At 40.1% G+C, this 22,804-nt stretch overlaps 1 protein-coding gene across 2 annotated transcripts in view; it reads left to right on the forward strand.

The window, feature by feature from the left end:
* LOC139765296 (uncharacterized) overlaps positions 1-22,388 on the forward strand; it is a 120,915-nt gene extending 98,527 nt beyond the window's left edge. For both annotated transcript variants that reach the window (XM_071692681.1, XM_071692680.1), the window contains exon 10: positions 562-22,388. In XM_071692681.1, coding sequence (XP_071548782.1) covers positions 562-1,967 — 1,406 coding nt within the window. In that variant the 3' untranslated portion in view covers positions 1,968-22,388. The remainder of the gene's footprint in view (positions 1-561) is intronic.
* Positions 22,389-22,804: the final 416 nt, after the last annotated feature.

Here is a 22,804-nt window from a genome sequence, read left to right on the forward strand (position 1 = left end):
TTGTTTTTGTAGCTCTAAGGAGGTTTCCTTCCAAAAATCTTATTCTCCCTTAAGTTTACTGATTATAATCATTCACCCCAACTCTTGTTTCCCATCTTTTTCATCTCCCTGCACCTTCCACTTGACCTCCTGATGCTTTCTTTTGTACATCTCCCAGTCATTATTTGCATTTCTTACCTGTAAGTACTGCCCATATACCTCAATTTTTTTCTTCCACCACTCACTTCCCATATTCTCCTGTCTACCTTCTACCCTCTGCATGCCACATACCTCTCATGCATATGCCAGCACTGTTTTCCTAAATACCTTCCATTCCTCACCCACTTCCCATGCTTCGTTTACTCTCACCTTTTGCCATTTTTACACCCAATCTCTCCTAGTATTTTTTCACACACAATTCTTTTCCAGGCTCAAGTAGTGCTGTGTGTAAAATTATATAGATTTTTTTCTCCACATTGATGTAAAATTTCTTTTCCAGGCTCAAATATAGCTGTTTAAAATGATATAGATTTTTTCTCCACATTGATGTAAAGTTAATTTCCACTTCTGAATTTCCAACAGGTGAGAAACCATTTCAGTGTGAAGTCTGTGGGTATGCAAGTGCCTACAGGAACACATACTATGCTCATAAGAAGAAGCATCACTTAACTTCCATAACAAATGAAGCTCATGGTATTAATCAAAAGAAGAGTTACAGTTTTGATAATGTGGCAGTAGAAATAAGTGACGTGCATGAGAAAGTGAAAGATAAAAGGAAAGTAATTAAGAAAAGTTCATCTTTGTTGAAATCTAAAAGTGAAATTGACATTGTTTTCACAGAAAAGAAATCGTGTGAGCTGACTCCTTCCCAAATGTTGGATTGTAATACCAAATCTCTTCCACTTATAACAACTGAAGGAGTAAGTCGTGCAGCAAGTAAAGACAGTGTTTCACCTTGTGCATGTAATTCACCATTATTAGATGTTATCTGTGTAGTATCTACAGGATCTGGTAGTGCTACTGGATTGCCACAAGAGTTGCCAGTGGCTCACAAAGCTCTTTCTAAAAGTACAGTAATGGAATCCATTTCTGAAAATAGAGATATACGTTTGATGAATAACCGTGTTCCTTCCAGTTCAGTTCATCAAACTAATGTTCACTCTAAAGACAGTAAAATGAGTGTTTTGAAGAAAGATTTAGCCCAAAATGATGTATTACAATTATTTGATATGCCATCAAATAAGGACAATAAAAGTGAGGAATACTTTTTGTCCTCCGAAAAGCAAAACCTATTTGTTATTTTATCTAATAATGGTAAATGTGCTGTACCCACATGTGACAGTATTGATGATTCATTGCTGCTGTCTAAGATTGGTGATAATTCATATATTGGAGTCTGCAATCAACATACTTTTTCAGATCATTCTGTTGAATCACAAAAGGATAAAGAATCCATTGAGCGCTTGGTATCATTGACCCTCAATGTGCGGTCTCTTGAAGGGGTAAGCAGCCAAATAGAGGATGATTCAAGAATGATAAACAATAGCTTAATTTCTACAGGAAGCACAAATGTCTGTTTGACAGGGGAGGGTGCTAATATTCTTCCTGCCCAAGATCAGCAACAACTGAGAACAAATGATCAAATGACATTGGTAGCTTTACCCAATAAGCATGAGACACAAGTTTTACACAGTGACTCAGCTGTTCCAGAGACATCAGACTTAGTCACTGAAGTAAGCAGGGGCCACAGCAGTAATGCCATCCCTGTTTCAGATCATACTGAATGTATAAAGTCAATTTCTGGTGAAATATGTCCAGCAGAATTCACAACAATCATGGAACTAGACCCAGGAGTTAATAGCTTATCTGGACATGTTGTTGATGATTCCTTTAGTCTGGCCCAGATAGAAGTTGTGTGCCCAATTTGTGATGAACAATTTCTTTGCATGGATGCTTATGTAACTCATTTAGAGAGCAGTCACAATTAGATCATTGATTGCAGTTTTTAAAATGTGAACAAAGACTAAGGGAAGAAGATATAAATGGTGCTGAATTCCTCCCCCATGACAGAGCCCTATGACCATCATAGATGTTCTTAGACCTGTACTTTGTGTAGAGAAATGTTTCTGGTGAAATATGTCCAGCAGAATTCACAACAATCATGGAACTAGACCCAGGAGTTAATAGCTTATCTGGCCATGTTGTTGATGATTCCTTTAGTCTGGCCCAGGTAGAAGTTGTGTGCCCAATTTGTGATGAACAATTTCTTTGCATGGATGCTTATGTAACTCATTTGGAGAGCAGTCACAATTAGATAATTGATTGCAGTTTTTAAAATGTGAACAAAGACTAAGGGAAGAAGATATAAATGGTGCTGAATTCCTCCCCCATGACAGAGCCCTATGACCATCATAGATGTTCTTAGACCTGTACTTTGTGTAGAGAAATGTTTTTTTATCCTACAAAACCTAACCCTCTCACCCACAGACTAAACCCTTCAAGCATCTCAAAGAACTTATTCTTGTTGGGTGTCAAAATCCACTTAACCTCCCACAAAACTGTAGGAATCCATTATGATTCCCCATCTTTAAGTGAAAGGCACATGGGTTCAGCTGATGCATTTTTGCTGAGATTTAATGACCATTCAGTGACCTGCCCAGATACCATGAAGTCACAGCTCATATGATGTTGAAATATATCCTTTGACCCACCCCAGTCTCACTTACTCCTATAGCAGTCTGTTACCTTTGATGTAACATTTTCATTGTCTCAGCTAAGTTCTTGCTCTTCACTACATGAGATCAGTATCCTTTCTCAGTTTTTATGGTTGCAAGACTGGAATAGTAATTTATGTTTTAATTTAGGAATTCTAGAGTTGTAGGCATTATTTGTGTTGTCTCACAAAATAGCAGTGATTATATATTGTTTTTTCTTTTTTTTTATTCATTGTTCTCTTGTATAGGGATTTACATCCTCGAGAATGCTTATGTATATTTTTGTGATTCGTCTTTTTTTCAGTTTTGTCATAAACTGTTTGACACTAGATCAGCCTGTTTAGAGGTTTGATTTTCAAAGGGTTGGTCCACCAGATTACTACTTCAACAGACTATTGTTTCTTTGCTGGTACTGGTGATTCCAGCTGGTAGATCTCATTAGCAGCAGTTCATAACCCTGTGTCATCATGAGGAAAGTGAGAGCAAGACCCTTTATCGCAAGGCTCCATTGCATCAACCTGAGTACCACAATACACGATACACTGGATGATACCAAGTTGAAGGGCATTTTCTAGAGGAAGTCTTTGTGATAACTCTTGTGGTTGTTCATCTGTAAACTTTTGCTTGGGCTTCATTGGTTACAAGTTCTCAGATTTTTTTTTTGTAGTGACTGATGGTACTGACAAATAATATGCCTCAGTCAAGACCATCTCGAGTGAAAGAAAATGTTTAAGAGAAAAAAAATTATTCAGGGCTAGGTGTTTGTAAACCTGCCTTAAAGGATGATAGGTTATATGGAGAGGGAAAGACAAAGAAGGAAGAGAATTCCATAGCTTAGCTGTTCAGAGAAAGTAGGTGGTATCATTACAGCCATTCCTGGAGTAGCCAGTCTCCATGCATAAGTTGTGGGAAGAAGTAGCCAGATGCATGCCATGGGTGCAAACCTTGGGGTGAGGACAAATACAGACATTTCATGAGAACAGTGGCCAAAATTTTATCTATAAGATAGAGGGATGAGAGAACTTGGGAAATGAGTCAGTTGTTCGCTGATGATACAGCGCTGGTGGCTGATTCATGTGAGAAACTGCAGAAGCTGGTGACTGAGTTTGGTAAAGTGTGTGAAAGAAGAAAGCTGAGAGTAAATGTGAGTAAGAGCAAGGTTATTAGGTACAGTAGGCTTGAGGGACAGGTCAATTGGGAGGTAAATTTGAGTGGAGAAAAACTGGAGGAAGTGAAGTGTTTTAGATATCTGGGAGTGGATTTGGCAGCGGATGGAACCATGGAAGTGGAAGTGAATCATAGGGTGGGAGAGGGTCGAAAGTTCTGGGAGCGTTGAAGAATGTGTGGAAGTCGAGAACATTATCTCGGAAAGCAAAAATGGGTATGTTTGAAGGAATAGTGGTTCCAACAATGTTATATGGTTGCGAGCAAAAATGGTATGTTTGAAGCAATAGTGGTTCCAACAGTGTTATATGGTTGCGAGCAAAAATGGGTATGTTTGAAGGAATAGTGGTTCCAACAATGTTATATGGTTGTGAGGCATGGGCTATAGATAGAGTTGTGCAGAGGAGGGTGGATGTGCTGGAAATGAGATGTTTGAGGACAATGTGTGGTGTGAGGTGGTTTGATTGAGTAAGTAATAATAGGGTAAGAGAGATGTGTGGTAATAAAAAGAGTGTGGTTGAGAGAGCAGAAGAGGGTGTTTTTGAAATGGTTTGGTCACATGGAGAGAATGAGTGAGGAAAGATTGACCATGAGGATATATGTGTCAGAGGTGGAGGGAACGAGGAGAAATGGGAGACCAAATTGGAGGTGGAAAGATGAAGTGAAAAAGATTTTGAGTGATCGGGGCCTGAACATGCAGGAGGGTGAAAGGCGTGCAAGGAATAGAGTGAATTGGAACGATGTGGTATACCGGGGTCGATGTGCTGTCAGTGGATTGAACCAGGGCATGTGAAGCGTCTGGGGTAAACTATGGAAAGTTCTGTGGGGCCTGGGTGTGGAAAGGGAGCTGTGGTTTCGGTGCAATATTACATGACAGCTAGAGACTGAGTGTGAACGAATGTGGCCTTTGTTGTCTTTTCCTAGCACTACCTCGCGCACATGAGGGGGGAGGCAGTTGTTACTTCATGTGTGGCAGGGTGGTGATGGGAATGAATAAAGGCAGATGGTATGAATTATGTACATGTGTATGTATATATATGTCTGTGTGTGTATATATATGTATACGTTGAGATGTATAGTTATGTATATTTGTGTGTGTGGATGTGTATGTATATACCTATGCATGTGGGTGGGTTGGGCCATTCTTTTGTCTGTTTCCTTGCGCTACCTCGCTAATGCAGGAGACAGCGACAAAGCAAAATGAATATGAAATAAATAAGATAAAAATAGAATGGAGGGAGCACAGCAGTATTGTGGCATATGGAAAGGGAAGTTGAAGAGAGGCGATGCCAGGTGAGTTACTGGGATGGAGGGCTTTTGATTCCATTCTAGTTAACAGAGAGGTGGAGGGCAAACCCTCCTAGTTGTGTGAGCACTATTCAGGGAAATAAAAGCCCTTTAGATGTGAAACAGCTGCTCATGAGAATAATGATTATGGCACCTATACAACATCTCCAGCTCTTGGGAAGCAGATTTTGTGGTGTTTGCTATATCAGATTTCCAAGACGGTGGAGGAAATGGTTATGGCCATTCTTAGAAAAAGATATAGGGAGAAATAGCATTTTTGCACCATTAAATTTCACAAGCTTACACAGGTCAGAATTGAGAGCGGAAATATGATCAGTACAAGAAAGAGAATGAGTATTAAAGGGATGGGGGGAGGAAAAGAGGGTTGAAGTATGTTAAGTGGAATCAGCTTCATAAGAGTGAGCAGGGTTAGAATTAAAAGAGGTAAGAAGAGGAAGTCACTCCATCTATAACTACTGTGATGGAGCTGTACAAGAGGAAACTATGCATTTGAGAACAGAGAGAAGCATGGAAACTGAAGAAAGGGAGTTTAAAGGGCAGACTTATGCCAAACCCTGCCAAATGCTTTGGAGAGGTACAGGGTTATGATAAAAGTATCACCAAAATTCTTGAGAGAGAAGGATCAGTGGTGGGTCACCTAGAAGAGAAGATCACCAGTAGACCTAGCACTGCAAAATTCTTTTTAGTGATCTGAAAGAAGGGATCGGGATTCTAAATATTTGAGAAAGTGAGTTTTAAAGACTTTGGAGACAGCAGAAGAGAGAGCAACTGGATGATAGTTCAAGGGGTCCTTTCTGAAATAGGGATGGAGTGCACCAATTTGTGCTTCCAAGCAGGAGGAAAAGTCTGAGTTTTCAGACTATGACACAATAGAGGAGTAAGGATTGGTGCTAGCTCAGAAACGTTTCCTTTGAACCTGAGTAAATATGCCATTTAAGCCATTCAAATTGCCTACCTGGATCTGGGACGTTATCTGGGAGACCTTGCAGAAGGAGAATATATGAGATGGCAGAGGGAAGAGGTGGGGGTGAAGAATTTGAATCTGAATAATTTAAACTTGAGTTAGAGGAAAACAAAAAGAGCAGCTTTATCATTTGGAGAGTTAGCAATAGACTTACCAGGTTGGAAAAGAGGAGGAAAGGTCAAATTACAGAAGCTGATGTAGATGCTTTTGGTTAAGAGCCAAAAAGGTTTGTTGGTAGAAGTCAAGTCAGCACACTCTCTTATTATGAAAGTGCAATTGGCTTTTCACTGAACAGCTTTGCAATGATTCCAAGTGGAAATAAAAGCAGAGTGGGTTTCTAGGGATGGGAAAAGTTTTGTAATCTAGTACGCATCATCCTGATGCAACAGACATCAGAGTTAGAGCACTCAAACCACAGCTGAGGAAGAAAAAGATTTAGAAATGGGATGTAGGCCTCCATCCCATCCAAGATGACCTCTGCTATGCATTCAGCATGACAAAGCAGCAGTACCCATCTCAGGAAAAGTTGGTGAAGAAGCTGCATAGGGATAACCACATAGCTCTTTCATAGTGCCAATGCTGGCATTTTGAGGGGGAAATAGAGAATGGATGTGCCTAAATAGAATTAGAAGAAGTAAGATCGTTGTCAGAGGACCCAAAGGTGGCAGAAATGGTGTTTTCATAGTGGGAGGGTTCAGACACAAAGAAAGAGATCAAGTGTGTTAAAAGTTTGTGATGGTTGAGAACTTGGATAGGGGGTTAATTAATTGTTCTAGATTGTTAAAGAAAGAAAAAGAAAAGGCCTTGGCTCCACCAGGATCATGTAAATTCAAGCCTAACCAGTCCTTGTAGTGAACATTGAAAACTGGTGCATATAGGATCTCATCATGTAAATGAGATGAGAGATTTTTATAATAATAAGTAAGATAATTGAAGAGTTTTACATAGCAGGAGAAGTTTAGGGAATAAACAAAACACAAAAGTAAAGAAATTGAAGGTAGAGAGATTTTGAGCCAGATGTCATTAAAGTTATGAGTCTCAAGATTCATGAGGCAAGCATCAGGAGCTTTTGTGCTAAAATAGATACAAACTCCACCCTTGGAGCAGACACAGTGTTACAGATTATAGTTGGAGATTTGATAGTACAGAGGAGAAGCAGCCCTGTACAGTTGGATTTCAGATTAAAGTAGAAGATCAAGGGAGGAAATAATCAGATGGTGTTCAGTGGAAGGAAGGTTAGAATTAAGATCATCAAAGTTGCAGAAATGAACAGAAAAAGAGCCAGGTCTAGGAACTGTAGCTATAGAAGTGGGATGGATACCAGTGGCATTATGGCAGTCAAGTAGATCCCAGGATCCATCCAATCCCTCTCAACCAGTGCTGCAACTCCAAATTGGCACCAATGGGTTTTGTAATGGTTGTACTACCATGAATTATGGAGTTTGGAAAGTAAGAAAAGATATAAAGAGTTGACATGCAGTCAATGGACTGAACCAGGTATGTGAGACAGTTAGATTATACCATGGAAAGGTCTATGGGGCCTGGATGTGGTTAAGGAGCTGTGGTTTCGGTGCATCACACATGACAGCTGAAGATTGGATGTGAGAGGATGTGGCCTTTCTTTGTATGTTTCCTAGCACTACCTCGCTCTCATTGGGGGTGTTGATGCTGTTCCCTGTGTGTGTGTGTGTTGTGTGTGTGTGTGTGTGTGTGCGTGTATGTATGCATGTGTGTGTGTGTGTTTGGGGGGCTGGCATTGGGAATGGATAAAGGCAAATAAGTATGAACATGCACATGTGTATATATATGAATATAATGACGAAGAAAATGAAACATGATAAGTTCCCAAGTGCACTTTCATGTAATGATCACATCATCAGGGGAGTTACAAGAATGAGATAGAAGAGGTAGAACAGTCATTTGATACACAAGGAAGGGATGGAGCTAAGACACCATTGATAAACAAGCGTTACCAGATGGTGGTGTTTTGGTTGGTGGCATTCAGGTCTGGCATCATGCCTGTCATAAGATTTTTAGTATGTAGACAGGAAAGGGAACTGTTTACAAACTTTGCCTATGGCAAAGCTATCCAGTTTGTATAGACCTTCACTTATATTGATGTTTTAATTCTTTGTGTATTCAATAAATGAAGATTCAGTGATATTTCTTGTGATAAAGGAGTTGCAATTAATGACTGAATTAGCATTACTCCAGTCAATATAGTGGTCATGATTTTTAACATGATTAAACAAAGCATTTGATTCTTGTCCTTTTCTTATATTATGTTTATGTTGCTTAAGTCTATATGTATATGTCTGTGTATGCATATGTATGTATGCATTGAAATGTATAGGTATGTATATGTGTATGTGTAAGCATTTATGTATATGCATGTGTATGTTGGTGGGCTGGACCATTCTTTCACCTATTTCCTTGCACTACCTCACTAACGCAGGAGACAGTGACTAAGTATGATAATAGAATATATATGTATCATAATTATTGTTATTATACTTTGTCATTGTCTCCCGCGTTAGTGAGGTAGCGCAAGGAAACAGACAAAAGAATGGCCCAACCCACCCACATACACATGTATATATACATACACGCTCACACATGCACATATACATACCTATACATTTCAACGTATACATACATATACATACACAGACATATGCATATATGCACATGTACATATTTATACTTGCTGCCTTCATCCATTCCCATTGCCACCCTGCCACACATGAAATGGCACCCCACCCCCTCCCCCCGTGCATGCATGAGGTAGTGTTAGGAAAGGACAACAAAGGCCACATTCGTTCACATTCAGTCTCTAGCTGTCATGTGTAATGCACCGAAGCCACAGCTCCCTTTCCACATCCAGGCCCCACAAAACTTTTCATGATTTACCCCAGACGCTTCACATGCCCTGGGTCAATCCATTGACAGCACGTCAACTCCGGTATACATAGTTCCAATTCACTCTATTCCTTGCACGCCTTTCACCCTCCTGTATGTTTAGGCCCTGATCCCTCAAAATCTTTTTCACTCCATCCTTACACCTCCAATTAGGTCTCCCACTTCTCGTTCCCTCTACTTCTGACACATATATCCCTTTTCTCATTCTTTCCTCACTCATTCTCTCTTTGTGACCAAACCATTTCAAAACACCCTCTTCTGCTCTCTCAACCACACTCTTTTTATTACCACACAACTCTCTTACCCTTTCACTACTTACTTGATCAAACCATCTCACACCACATATTGTCCTCAAACATCTCATTTCCAACACATCCACACACCTGTGAGTACTCACTTCCCAAGCCCTCTCATCGACAACAGACTGCATACTTGCCCCCTCTTCAAAACTCTTGCATTTACCTCCCTAATAACCCCATCCACAAACAAATTAAACAACCATGGAGACATCATGCACCCCTGCCGCAAACAGACGTTCACTGGGAACCAGTCACTTTCCTCTCTTCCTATGCGTACACATGCCTTACATCCCCGATAAAAACTTTTCACCGCTTCTAGCAACTTACCTCCCACACCATATACTTTTAATGACTTCCACAGAGCATCTCTATCTGCTCTATCATATGCCTTCTCCATTCGTTTTTCTAAGTATTTCTCACATGCATTCTTCAAAGCAAACACCTAATCCACACATTCTCTACAACTTCTGAAACCACACTGCTCTTCCCCAATCTGATGCTCTGTACATGCCTTCACCCTCTCAATCAATACCCTCCCATATGATTCCTCAGGAATACTTTAACAAACTTATACCTCTGTAGTTTGCCTTTGTACAGTGGCACTATCCATGCATTCTGCCAATCCTCAGGCACTTTACCCTGAACCATACATACATTGAATATCCTTACCAACTGGTCTACAACACAATCACGCCCTTTTATAATAAATTCCACTGCAATACCATCCAAATCCGCCGCCTGACTGGCTTTCATCTTCCGCAAAGCTTTCACTACCTCTTCTCTGTTTACCAAACTTTTCTCCCTGACCCTTTCACTTCGCACACCACCTCGACCAAAACACACTATGTCTGCCACTCTGTTATCAAACACATTCAACAAACTTTCAAAATACTCACTTCATCTCCTTCTCACTTCTCCACTACTTGTTATTGCCTCCCCATTAGCTCCCTTCACCGATATTCCCATTTGTTCTTTTGTCTTATGCACTTTATTTTACTTCCTTCCAAAACTCCTTTTTATTTTCCCTAAAACTTAACGAAGCTCTCACCCCAACTCTCATTTGCCCTCTTTTTCACCTCTTGCACCTTTCTCTTGACCTCCTGCCTTTTTCTTTTATACATCTCAGAGGCATTTGCACTATTTCCTTGCAAAAATCGTCCAAATGCCTCTCTTCTCTTTCACTAACAATCTTACTTCTAAAATGGGAAACAGAAGAAGGAGTCACGCGGGGAGTGCTCATCCTCCTCGAAGGCTCAGATTGGGGTGCCTAAATGTGTGTGGATGTAACCAAGATGTGAAAAAAGGAGAGATAGGTTGTATGTTTGAGGAAAGGAACCTGGATGTTTTGGCTCTGAGTGAAACGAAGCTCAAGGGTAAAGGGGAAGAGTGGTTTGGAAATGTCTTGGGAGTAAAGTCAGGGGTTAGTGAGAAGACAAGAGCAATGGAAGGAGTAGCAATACTCCTGAAACAGGAGTTGTGGGAGTATGTGATAGAATGTAAGAAAGTAAATTCTCGATTAATATGGGTAAAACTGAAAGTTGATGGAGAGAGATGGGTGATTATTGGTGCATATGCACCTGGGCATGAGAAGAAAGATCATGAGAGGCAAGTGTTTTGGGAGCAGCTGAATGAATGTGTTAGTGGTTTTGATGCACGAGACCGGGTTATAGTGATGGGTGATTTGAATGCAAAGGTGAGTAATGTGGCAGTTGAGGGAATAATTGGTATACATGGGGTGTTCAGTGTTGTAAATGGAAATGGTGAAGAGCTTGTAGATTTATGTGCTGAAAAAGGACTGATAATTGGGAATACCTGGTTTAAAAAGCGAGATATACATAAGTATACTTATGTAAGTAGGAGAGATGGCCAGAGAGCGTTATTGGATTACGTGTTAATTGACAGGCGCGCGAAAGAGAGACTTTTGGATGTTAATGTGCTGAGAGGTGCAACTGGAGGGATGTCTGATCATTATCTTGTGGAGGCTAAGGTGAAGATTTGTATGGGTTTTCAGAAAAGAAGAGTGAATGTTGGGGTGAAGAGGGTGGTGAGAGTAAGTGAGCTTGGGAAGGAGACTTGTGTGAGGAAGTACCAGGAGAGACTGAGTACAGAATGGAAAAAGGTGAGAACAATAGAAGTAAGGGGAGTGGGGGAGGAATGGGATGTATTTAGGGAATCAGTGATGGATTGCGCAAAAGATGCTTGTGGCATGAGAAGAGTGGGAGGTGGGTTGATGAGAAAGGGTAGTGAGTGGTGGGATGAAGAAGTAAGATAATAAGAAGTAAGAGTATTAGTGAAAGAGAAGAGAGAGGCATTTGGACGATTTTTGCAGGGAAAAAATGAAATTGAGTGGGAGATGTATAAAAGAAAGAGACAGGAGGTCAAGAGAAAGGTGCAAGAGGTGAAAAAAAGGGCAAATGAGAGTTGGGGTGAGAGAGTATCATTAAATTTTAGGGAGAATAAAAAGATGTTCTGGAAGGAGGTAAATAAAGTGCGTAAGACAAGGGAGCAAATGGGAACTTCAGTGAAGGGCGCAAATGGGGAGGTGATAACAAGTAGTGGTGATGTGAGAAGGAGATGGAGTGAGTATTTTGAAGGTTTGTTGAATGTGTTTGATGACAGAGTGGCAGATATAGGGTGTTTTGGTCGAGGTGGTGTGCAAAGTGAGAGGGTTAGGGAAAATGATTTGGTAAACAGAGAAGAGGTAGTAAAAGCTTTGCGGAAGATGAAAGCTGGCAAGGCAGCAGGTTTGGATGGTATTGCAGTGGAATTTATTAAAAAAGGGGGTGACTGTATTGTTGACTGGTTGGTAAGGTTATTTGATGTATGTATGACTCATGGTGAGGTGCCTGAGGATTGGCGGAATGCGTGCATAGTGCCATTGTACAAAGGCAAAGGGGATAAGAGTGAGTGCTCAAATTACAGAGGTATAAGTTTGTTGAGTATTCCTGGTAAATTATATGGGAGGATATTGATTGAGAGGGTGAAGGCATGTACAGAGCATCAGATTGGGGAAGAGCAGTGTGGTTTCAGAAGTGGTAGAGGATGTGTGGATCAGGTGTTTGCTTTGAAGAATGTATGTGAGAAATACTTAGAAAAGCAAATGGATTTGTATGTAGCATTTATGGATCTGGAGAAGGCATATGATAGAGTTGATAGAGATGCTCTGTGGAAGGTATTAAGAATATATGGTGTGGGAGGCAAGTTGTTAGAAGCAGTGAAAAGTTTTTATTGAGGATGTGAGGCATGTGTACGTGTAGGAAGAGAGGAAAGTGATTGGTTCTCAGTGAATGTAGGTTTGCGGCAGGGGTGTGTGATGTCTCCATGGTTGTTTAATTTGTTTATGGATGGGGTTGTTAGGGAGGTGAATGCAAGAGTTTTGGAAAGAGGGGCAAGTATGAAGTCTGTTGGGGATGAGAGAGCTTGGGAAGTGAGTCAGTTGTTGTTCACTGATGATACAGCACTGGTGGCTGATTCATGTGAGAAGCTGCAGAAGCTGGTGACTGAGTTTGGTAAAGTGTGTGAAAGAAGAAAGTTAAGAGTAAATGTGAATAAGAGCAAGGTTATTAGGTACAGTAGGGTTGAGGGTCAAGTCAATTGGGAGGTGAGTTTGAATGGAAAAAAACTGGAGGAAGTGAAGTGTTTTAGATATCTGGGAGTGGATCTGGCAGCAGATGGAACCATGGAAGTGGAAGTGGAATCATAGGGTGGTGGGAGGGGGCGAAAATTCTGGGAGCCTTGAAGAATGTGTGGAAGTCGAGAACATTATCTCGGAAAGCAAAAATGGGTATGTTTGAAGGAATAGCAGTTCCAACAATGTTGTATGGTTGCGAGGCGTGGGCTATGGATAGAGTTGTGCGCAGGAGGATGGATGTGCTGGAAATGAGATGTTTGAGGACAATGTGGGGTGTGAGGTGGTTTGATCGAGTAAGTAACGTAAGGGTAAGAGAGATGTGTGGAAATAAAAAGAGCGTGGTTGAGAGAGCAGAAGAGGGTGTTTTGATATGGTTCGGGCACATGGAGAGAATGAGTGAGGAAAGATTGACCAAGAGAATATATGTGTCAGAGGTGAAGGGAACGAGGAGAAGAGGGAGACCAAATTGGAGGTGGAAAGTTGGAGTGAAAAAGATTTTGTGTGATCGGGGCCTGAACATGCAGGAGGGTGAAAGGAGGGCAAGGAATAGAGTGAATTGGAGCGATGTGGTATACCGGGGTTGACGTGCTGTCAGTGGATTGAATCAAGGCATGTGAAGCGTCTGGGGTAACCCATGGAAAGCTGTGTAGGTATGTATATTTGCGTGTGTGGACGTATGTATATACATGTGTATGGGGGTGGGTTGGGCCATTTCTTTCGTCTGTTTCCTTGCGCTACCTCGCAAACGCGGGAGACAGCGACAAAGCTAAAAAAAAAATATATATATATATATATATATATATATATATATATATATATATATATATATAGAAAAGCAAATGGATTTGTATGTAGCATTTATGGATCTGGAGAAGGCATATGATAGAGTTGATAGAGATGCTCTGTGGAAGGTATTAAGAATATATGGTGTGGGAGGCAAGTTGTTAGAAGCAGTGAAAAGTTTTTATTGAGGATGTAAGGCATGTGTACGTGTAGGAAGAGAGGAAAGTGATTGGTTCTCAGTGAATGTAGGTTTGCGGCAGGGGTGTGTGATGTCTCCATGGTTGTTTAATTTGTTTATGGATGGGGTTGTTAGGGGGGTGAATGCAAGAGCTTTGGAAAGAGGGGCAAGTATGCAGTCTGTTGTGGATGAGAGACCTTGGGAAGTGAGTCAGTTGCTGTTCACTGATGATACAGTACTGGTGGCTGATTCATGTGAGAAACTGCAGAAGCTGGTGACTGAGTTTGGTAAAGTGTGTGAAAGAGGAAAGTTGAGAGTAAATGTGAATAGGCCCCACAGAACGTTCCATGGTTTACCCCAGACGCTTCACATGCCCTGATTCAATCCATTGACAGCACGTCGACCCCGGTATACCACATCGATCCAATTCACTCTATTCCTTGCCCGCCTTTCACCCCCCTGCATGTTCAGGCCCCGATCACTCAAAATCTTTTTAACTCCATCTTTCCACCTCCAATTTGGTCTCCCACTTCTCCTTGTTCCCTCCACCTCCAACACATATATCCTCTTGGTCAATCTATCCTCTCATTCTCTCCATGTGGCCAAACCATTTCAAAACACCCTCTTCTGCTCTCTCAACCACGCTCTTCTTATTTCCACGCATCTCTCTTACCCTTACATTACTTACTCGATCAAACCACCTCACACCACATATTGTCCTCAAACATCTCATTTCCAGCACACCCACCCTCCTGCGCACAACTCTATCCATAGCCCACGCCTCGCAACCATACGACATTGTTGGAACCACTATTCCTTCAAACATAGCCATTTTTGCTTTCAGAGATAACGTTCTCGACTTCCACACATTTTTCAAGGCTCCCAGGATTTTCGCCCCCTCCCCCACCCTATGATTCACTTCCGCTTCCATGGTTCCATCCGCTGCCAGATCCACTCCCAGATATCTAAAACACTTTACTTCCTCCAGTTTTTCTCCATTCAAACTTACCTCCCAATTGACTTGACCCTCAACCCTACTGTACCTAATAACCTTGCTCTTATTCACATTTACTCTTAACTTTCTTCTTTCACACACTTTACCAAACTCAGTCACCAGCTTCTGCAGTTTCTCACATGAATCAGCCACCAGCACTGTATCATCAGCGAACAACAACTGACTCACTTCCCAAGCTCTCTCATCCCCAACAGACTGCATACTTGCCCTTCTTTCCAAAACTCTTGCATTCACCTCCCTAACAACCCCATCCATAAACAAATTAAACAAACATGGAGACATCACACACCCCTGCCACAAACGTACATTCACTGAGAACCAATCACTTTCCTCTCTTCCTACACAGATATATACATATATAGACATGTACATAATTCATACTTGCTTCCATTATTCATTCCCATCGCCACTCCGCTACACATGAAATGACAACCCCTTCCTTCCACATGCGTGTGAGGTAGCGCTAGGAGAAGACAACAATGACCACATTCGTTTACATGAATATATATATATATATATTTATTATTTTATTATTATACTTTGTCGCTGTCTCCCGCATTAGGGAGGTAGCACAAGGAAACAGACGAAAGAATGGCCCAACCCTCCCACATATACATGTATAAACATACACGTCCACACATGCACATATGCATACCTATACATCTCAACATATACATATATATACACACACAGACATATACATATATATACATGTACATAATTCATATTGTCTGCTCTTATTCATTCCCATCGCCACCCCGCCACACATGAAATGACAACCCCCTCCCCCTGCATGTATGCAAGGTATCTGTAGGAAAAGACAACAAAGGCCACATTCGTTCACACTCAGTCTCTAGCTGTCATGTATAATGCACTAAAACCACAGCTCCCTTCTCACATCCAGACCCCACAAAACTTTTCATGGTTTACTCCAGATGCTTCACATACACTGGTTCAGTCCATTGACAGCTTGTCGACCCAGTATACCACATCATTCCAATTCACTCTATTCCTTGCACGCCTTTCACCCTCCTGCATGCTCATGCCCCGATCACTCAAAATCTTTTTCACTCCGTCTTTCCACCTCCAATTTGGTCTCCCACTTCTCCTCGTTCCCTCCACCTCTGACACATATATCCTCTTTGTCAATCTTTCCTCACTCATTCTCTCTATGTGACCAAACCATTTCAAAACACCCTCTTCTGCTCTCTCAACCACACTCTTTTTATTACCACACTTCTCCCTTACCCTTTCCTTACTTACTCGATCAAACCACCTCACCACATATTGTCCTCAAACTTCTCATTTCCAGCACATCCACCCTCCTCCACACAACTCTATCTATAGCCCACGCCTCACAACTATATAACATTGTTGGAACCACTATTCCTTCAAACATATATATAAGCAAATATATCTCTATTAACACCATGGAAGCGGAAGTGGATCATAGGGTGGGGGAGGGGGCAAAAATTCTGGGAGCCTTGAAGAATGTGTGGAAGTCGAGAACATTATCTCGGAGAGCAAAAGTGGGTATGTTTGAAGGAATAGTGGTTCCAACAATGTTGTATGGTTGCGAGGCATGGACTATGGATAGAGTTGTGTGCAGGAGGATGGATGTGCTGGAAATGAGATGTTTGAGGATAATGTGTGGTGTGAGGTGGTTTGATCGAGTAAGTAACGTAAGGGTAAGAGAGATGTGTGGAAATAAAAAGAGCGTGGTTGAGAGAGCAGAGGAGGGTGTTTTGAAATGGTTTGGTCACATGGAGAGAATGAGTGAGGAAAGATTGACCAAGTGGATATATGTGTCGGAGGTGGAGGGAACGAGGAGAAGAGGGAGACCAAATTGGAGGTGGAAAGATGGAGTGAAAAAGATTTTGTGTGATCGGGGCCTGAACATGCAGGAGGGTGAAAGGAGGGCAAGGAATAGAGTGAGTTGGAGCGATGTGGTATACCGGGGTTGACGTGCTGTCAGTGGATTGAATCAGGGCATGTGAAGCGTCTGGGGTAAACCATGGAAAGCTGTGTAGGTATGTATATTTGCGTGTGTGGACGTATGTATATACATGTGTATGGGGGTGGGTTGGGCCATTTCTTTCGTCTGTTTCCTTGCGCTACCTCGCAAACGCGGGAGACAGCGACAAAGCAAAAAAAAAAAAAAAAAAACACCAACACATATGTAATGGACATTTGGAAGTAGGTGGTTTGGTTATGTCAAACTCTTATTGGTCTATATAGGTTTATGAGGGTGAACTACATGAGTCAAACAAAGGCTTCCTCACCAATTTGATTAGGGTAGGAATGTTTCTGACCTGGTATTCCATAATGAATTTGTAATGTTCATCAGACAGGGTACAGAGGAGAGAAATTTATATTTCGAATAATAAAAAATATTTTCTTTACCGAAGGTAGAGTTTTATGTGCATCATTTTAGTCTCCCTTTCCTTCCTTTCCTTCTTTTCTCTTTGAAAAATGTCTCCCAAATCCAGACTGTGACAGGTTGAAGGCAGACATGAGTTTTCAGTGAACTGCTGAGAAATTTGATAGAGTGGACATTCTTTGTGGGCTAGGCTGTCAGGGCATATTATATGGGCAGGTCACTGAATGGTCATCAATCCTTGGTGAATGAGCATCAGCTGACCTTATATTTATGGTGGCTGACAGAGGTAATTCGTATGGATCCTCCAACTTTTGTGGGACTCAGACTCTGTTCAGTGCTGAGAGGGATTCATCCATTGGTAAGAATTACAGGTTTTGAGGAATAAGAAAGCCATATCTCTTTTGAAGACAGTCATAATAGCATTTGACAGAAAAAGTCTTAAATGCCTGTAAAGTTTTGTCCTTAGTAGACAAATGATTTTATTCTTCAAAACGTACATTATTCCCCATTTTTCATTAAAAGGTTGCTGGAAAGTTTACTTATTTAGATATGTTCAGTATTCATAAAACATATGATTACAGTAGTTAACATGTGACAGACTCAGGAAGTTGTGTTTTCTGTTATCAATACTCTTTATGAAAAAAAAGAATTTCAGTATCAAATGAAAGCACTGTCTCATACCATTTATCAGTAGTAAATATTTTTGATTTACTTGAAATAATTGTCATGTGGATCAAAGATGGCATGCCAGGGAGCATGTGCCTCCATAATTTGAGATGGGAAGAGGTCTGCTGTTACATTCAACAAATACATTGGAAATATTAGATGCAGTATCATACTACGTGTTTGATGATATAATTTCTAGATGTTATATTTTATTGATTATTATATACTTGCACATATTAATGAACATGTCTTGTTTAGCCCTTTTTGTGGAGCAAACCTTCTTAGACCCCTAGATTCAATGAGAAGCCAAGTCAGTCTCACCTGATACTGGAAGGCATTATGTTTGAGAGTATAATTTTGGCAAGGGCTTTGTCTTGCCAGAACTTTATGAAATAATATCATATACAGTATTAATCATTTATACAGATGATAGCTAGATGCATAACTTATGTACCACTTACCATTTAAATTTGTAACATTCATACCAGCCAAATGTTTTTCATGCATGTAGCAGGAAGTATGCAATATGATTGGATTCCTAAAATGAAATATCCTATGAAAGAACTCATTATCATACTTTTAATGTTTTACACAATTTGAATGATTTCACAAACAGTATTCATGCAAAAAAAATTGGATTTTTCAAAGATAGGCTGTAAATAAATTTTTCATCCATCTGATTTTAGTCTGCAGATTTACTGTATTTCATTAGTTTAGGGATACCAATTCCACCCTTGATATAAATCATGAGCAAGAAAATTCTTTGGAAATGTTTCTCAGACTCCTGCCTCTAAATGATTAATACTGTTGTATACGAAATGTGTATGATTGATTAACAGGTTTTGTATATTGATTGATAACCACAAAATACCTTTTTGAGGCTTTGAAAGAATCTAAATTTAGCCATTTTTTAATGCTATTTGCATTTTCCTTATTTTTCCAGTACCTGAAAGAATACAAAAAGGTTTTGAAAAAAAAAGATATTATAAAGACTAGAATTCACAGTATATTTATTACTTACTATAGCTTTACAAGAAGATTTACATTGCTAGCAAGTTATAGTTCATTAGAGACTTGAATAGAGGACAGTTATACCTGCTCAAAGATGGAACTTTAAGAGGCCTGAATGGAGGACAATTAAGCCTACCTAAAAATGGAGCATTAGAGGCTTGAATGGACGACTCTTATGCCTACCTAAAGATGGAGCATTAGAGGCCTGAATGGAGGACACTTATTCCTACCTAAAGATGGAGCATTAGAGGCTTGAGTGGAGGACACTTATTCCTGCCTAGAGATGGAGCATTATAGGCTTGAATGGAGGACACATATGCCTACCTAAATATGGAGCATTAGAGGCCTGAATGGAGGACACTTATTCCTACCTAAAGATGGAGCATTAAAGGCCTGAATGGAAGATACTTATGCCTACCTAAAGATGGAGCATTAGAGGCCTGAATGGAGGACACTGAGAGACTGTTGTGGCATTCAGCTCATGACAGAGACTGTTGTGGCATTTAGCTTGTGACTGAGAGACTGTTGTGGTATTCAGCTTGTGACTGAGACTGTTGTGGCATTCAGCTCATGACAGAGACTGTTGTGGCATTTAGCTTGTGACTGAGAGACTGTTGTGGTATTCAGCTTGTGCCTAAGACTGTTGTGGCATTCAGCTTGAGACTGAGAGAATGTTGTGGCATTCAGCTTTGACTGGGAGAATGTTGTGGCATTCAGCTTTGACAGAGAATGTTTTTGTGGCATTCAGCTTGTGACAGAGAAAATATTGTGGCATTCAGCTTGTGACTGAGAGAATATTGAGTGCAGGAATCTCCTACATCTTTTGCCAGACAGGTATGAACAGTATGGTGGTGTGGGAGACCAAAAATGAACAGTATGGTGGTGTGGGAGATCAAAAATGAACAGTATGGTGGTGGGAGAGACCAAATAGGAATAGTATGGTGGTGGGAGAGACCAAATATGAACAGTATGGTTGTGGGAGGGACCAAATATGAACATTATGGTGGTGTGGAAGACCAAATTGAACAGTATGGTGGTGTGGGAGACTAAATATGAACAGTATGGTGGTGTGGGAGACCAAATATGAACAGTATGGTGGTGAGGGAGACCAAATATGAACAGTATGGTGGTGGGAGAGACCAAATATGAACAGTATGGTGGTATGGGAGACCAAATATGAAAGTATGGTGGTGTGGGAGACCAAATATGAAGAGTATGGTGGTGTGGGAGACCAAATATGAATAGTATGGTGGTGATGGAGACCAAATATGAACAGTATGGTGGTTATCGAGACCAAATATGAACAGTATGGTGGTGATGGAGACCAAATATGAATAGTATGGTGGTGGGAGAGACCAAATATGAACAGTATGGTGGTTTGGGAGACCCAATATGAACAGTATGGTGGTGTAAGAGAGACCAAATATGAACAATGGTGGTGAGGGAGACCAAATATTAACAGTATGGTGGTGGGAGAAACCAAATATGAACAGTATGGTGGTAAGGGAGACCAAATATAAACAGTATGGTGGTAATGGAGACCGAATATGAACAGTATGGTGGTGATGGAGACCAAATATGAACATTACGGTGGTGAGGAAGACCAAATATGATCAGTATGGTGGTGGGAGAGATCAAATATGAACAGTATGGTGGTGATGGAGACCAAATATGAATAGTATGGTGATGTGGGAGACCAAATATGAACATCATGGTGGTGGGAGAGACCAAATATGAACAGTATGGTGATGTGGGAGACTAAATATGAACAGTATGGTGGTGGGAGAGACCAAATATGAACAGTATGGTGGTGATGGAGACCAAATATGAACAGTATGGTGGTGATGGAGACCAAATATGAACAGTATGTTGGTGGGAGAGACCAAATATGAACAGTATGGTGGTACGGGAGACCAAATATGAACAGTATGGTGGTGTGGGAAACCAAATATGAACAGTATGGTGATGTAGGAGACCAAATATGAACAGTAAGGTGGTGGGAGAGACCAAATATGGACAGTATAGTGGTGATGAAGACCAAATATGAACAGTATGGTGGTGTGGGAAACCAAATATGAACAGCTGGTGATGTGGGAGAACAAATATGAACAATATGGTGGTGGGAGAGACTAAATATGAACAGAATGGTGGCGATGGAGACCAAACATGAGCAGTATGATGGTGGGAGAGACCAAATATGAACAGTATGGTGGTATGGGAGACCAAATATGAACAGTATGGTGGTGGGAGAGACCAAATATGAACAGTATGGTGGTATGGGAGACCAAATATGAACAGTATGGTGGTGGGAGAGACCAAATATGAACAGTATGGTGGTATGGGAGACCAAATATGAACAGTATGGTGGTGTAAGAGACCAAACAAAACTGGTAAAATCAAAGTTTCTATGAGCACTTCAACCTAGGAGTAACTAATGGAAAAATATATTTCCGTCCATAGTATGTTACAGTGAAGCCAAATAAAGACTTGGATCCCAAATGTCAACCATTACTCCTATATTAATGAATTGATTTTTCATCATCAGGACCACAAAAGTAATCACTTGATTGTCACTTAAATTGGCAAGTTTTAATGGATAGTTTTGAGCGTAAGATTTACTTTGAAAAAATATTATATATAGTTTGGAAAGAATTTTCCCCGTTGTATTTTTGAAGTTATTCTAATGATCAATAAAAATATTGTGATATAGAATTTGTGATAATTTTTATGTCACAAAAAATGTCTGATGTGCACAACCAAGAAAAGACTTTCATTGTCCTGTATGTATTTAAACTCATACTAAAAACATGAATCTCTTGGTTGATTTTGTTCTTAGAATTTTTGAACTTGAAGAAAAAATTGAATAAAACAAGATAAAGAAACTTTCAAATATGGACTGAAAAATCTAATGTGCTAAACTGTTCTTGTAGCAAGTTGAGCAGGTCCCAGCTGCTAAAATCAATAAACTTATCTGATAACTATTTGAAGTATCTAGCAGACTTTGTGTTTTATTACGGAACCATTTTTTGCTATCTCTATAATGTTTTAGTGAAATAGAGAAATATAGAGAGTTATGTGTATAGCAGGAGGTTGCTAGGCAACGGTGGGTGAGGCAGGTATGTGTTGTTTGTTGTTGTGTTTGTTACCTTAGCAACCATATTACAGTCGTCCTACTACCACACCAGTAATTGCTGAACCATCATGTGATGTGATATTATCATCATTATTATGTAGTGTGAGATTATAAGGAATTATATGACAGTTGATGTGGTATTATCATCATTATTATGTAGTGTGAGATTATAAGGAATTATATGACAGTTGATGTGGTATTATCATCATTATTATGTAGTGTGAGATTATAAGGAATTATATGACAGTTGATGTGGTATTATCATCATTATTATGTAGTGTGAGATTATAAGGAATTATATGACAGTTGATGTGATATTATCATCATTATTATAGTGTGAGATTATAAGGAATTATATGACAGTTGATGTGATATTATCATCATTATTATAGTGTGAGATTATAAGGAATTATATGACAGATGATGTGGTATTATCATCATTATTATGTAGTGTGAGATTATAAGGAATTATATGACAGTTGATGTGATATTATCATCATTATTATAGTGTGAGATTATAAGGAATTATATGACAGTTGATGTGGTATTATCATCATTATTATGTAGTGTGAGATTATAAGGAATTATATGACAGATGATGTGGTATTATCATCATTATTATAGTGTGAGATTATAAGGAATTATATGACAGTTGATGTG

Source organism: Panulirus ornatus, chromosome 53, assembly GCF_036320965.1.
Source record: "Panulirus ornatus isolate Po-2019 chromosome 53, ASM3632096v1, whole genome shotgun sequence".
Taxonomy (NCBI): Eukaryota; Metazoa; Arthropoda; class Malacostraca; order Decapoda; family Palinuridae; genus Panulirus; species Panulirus ornatus.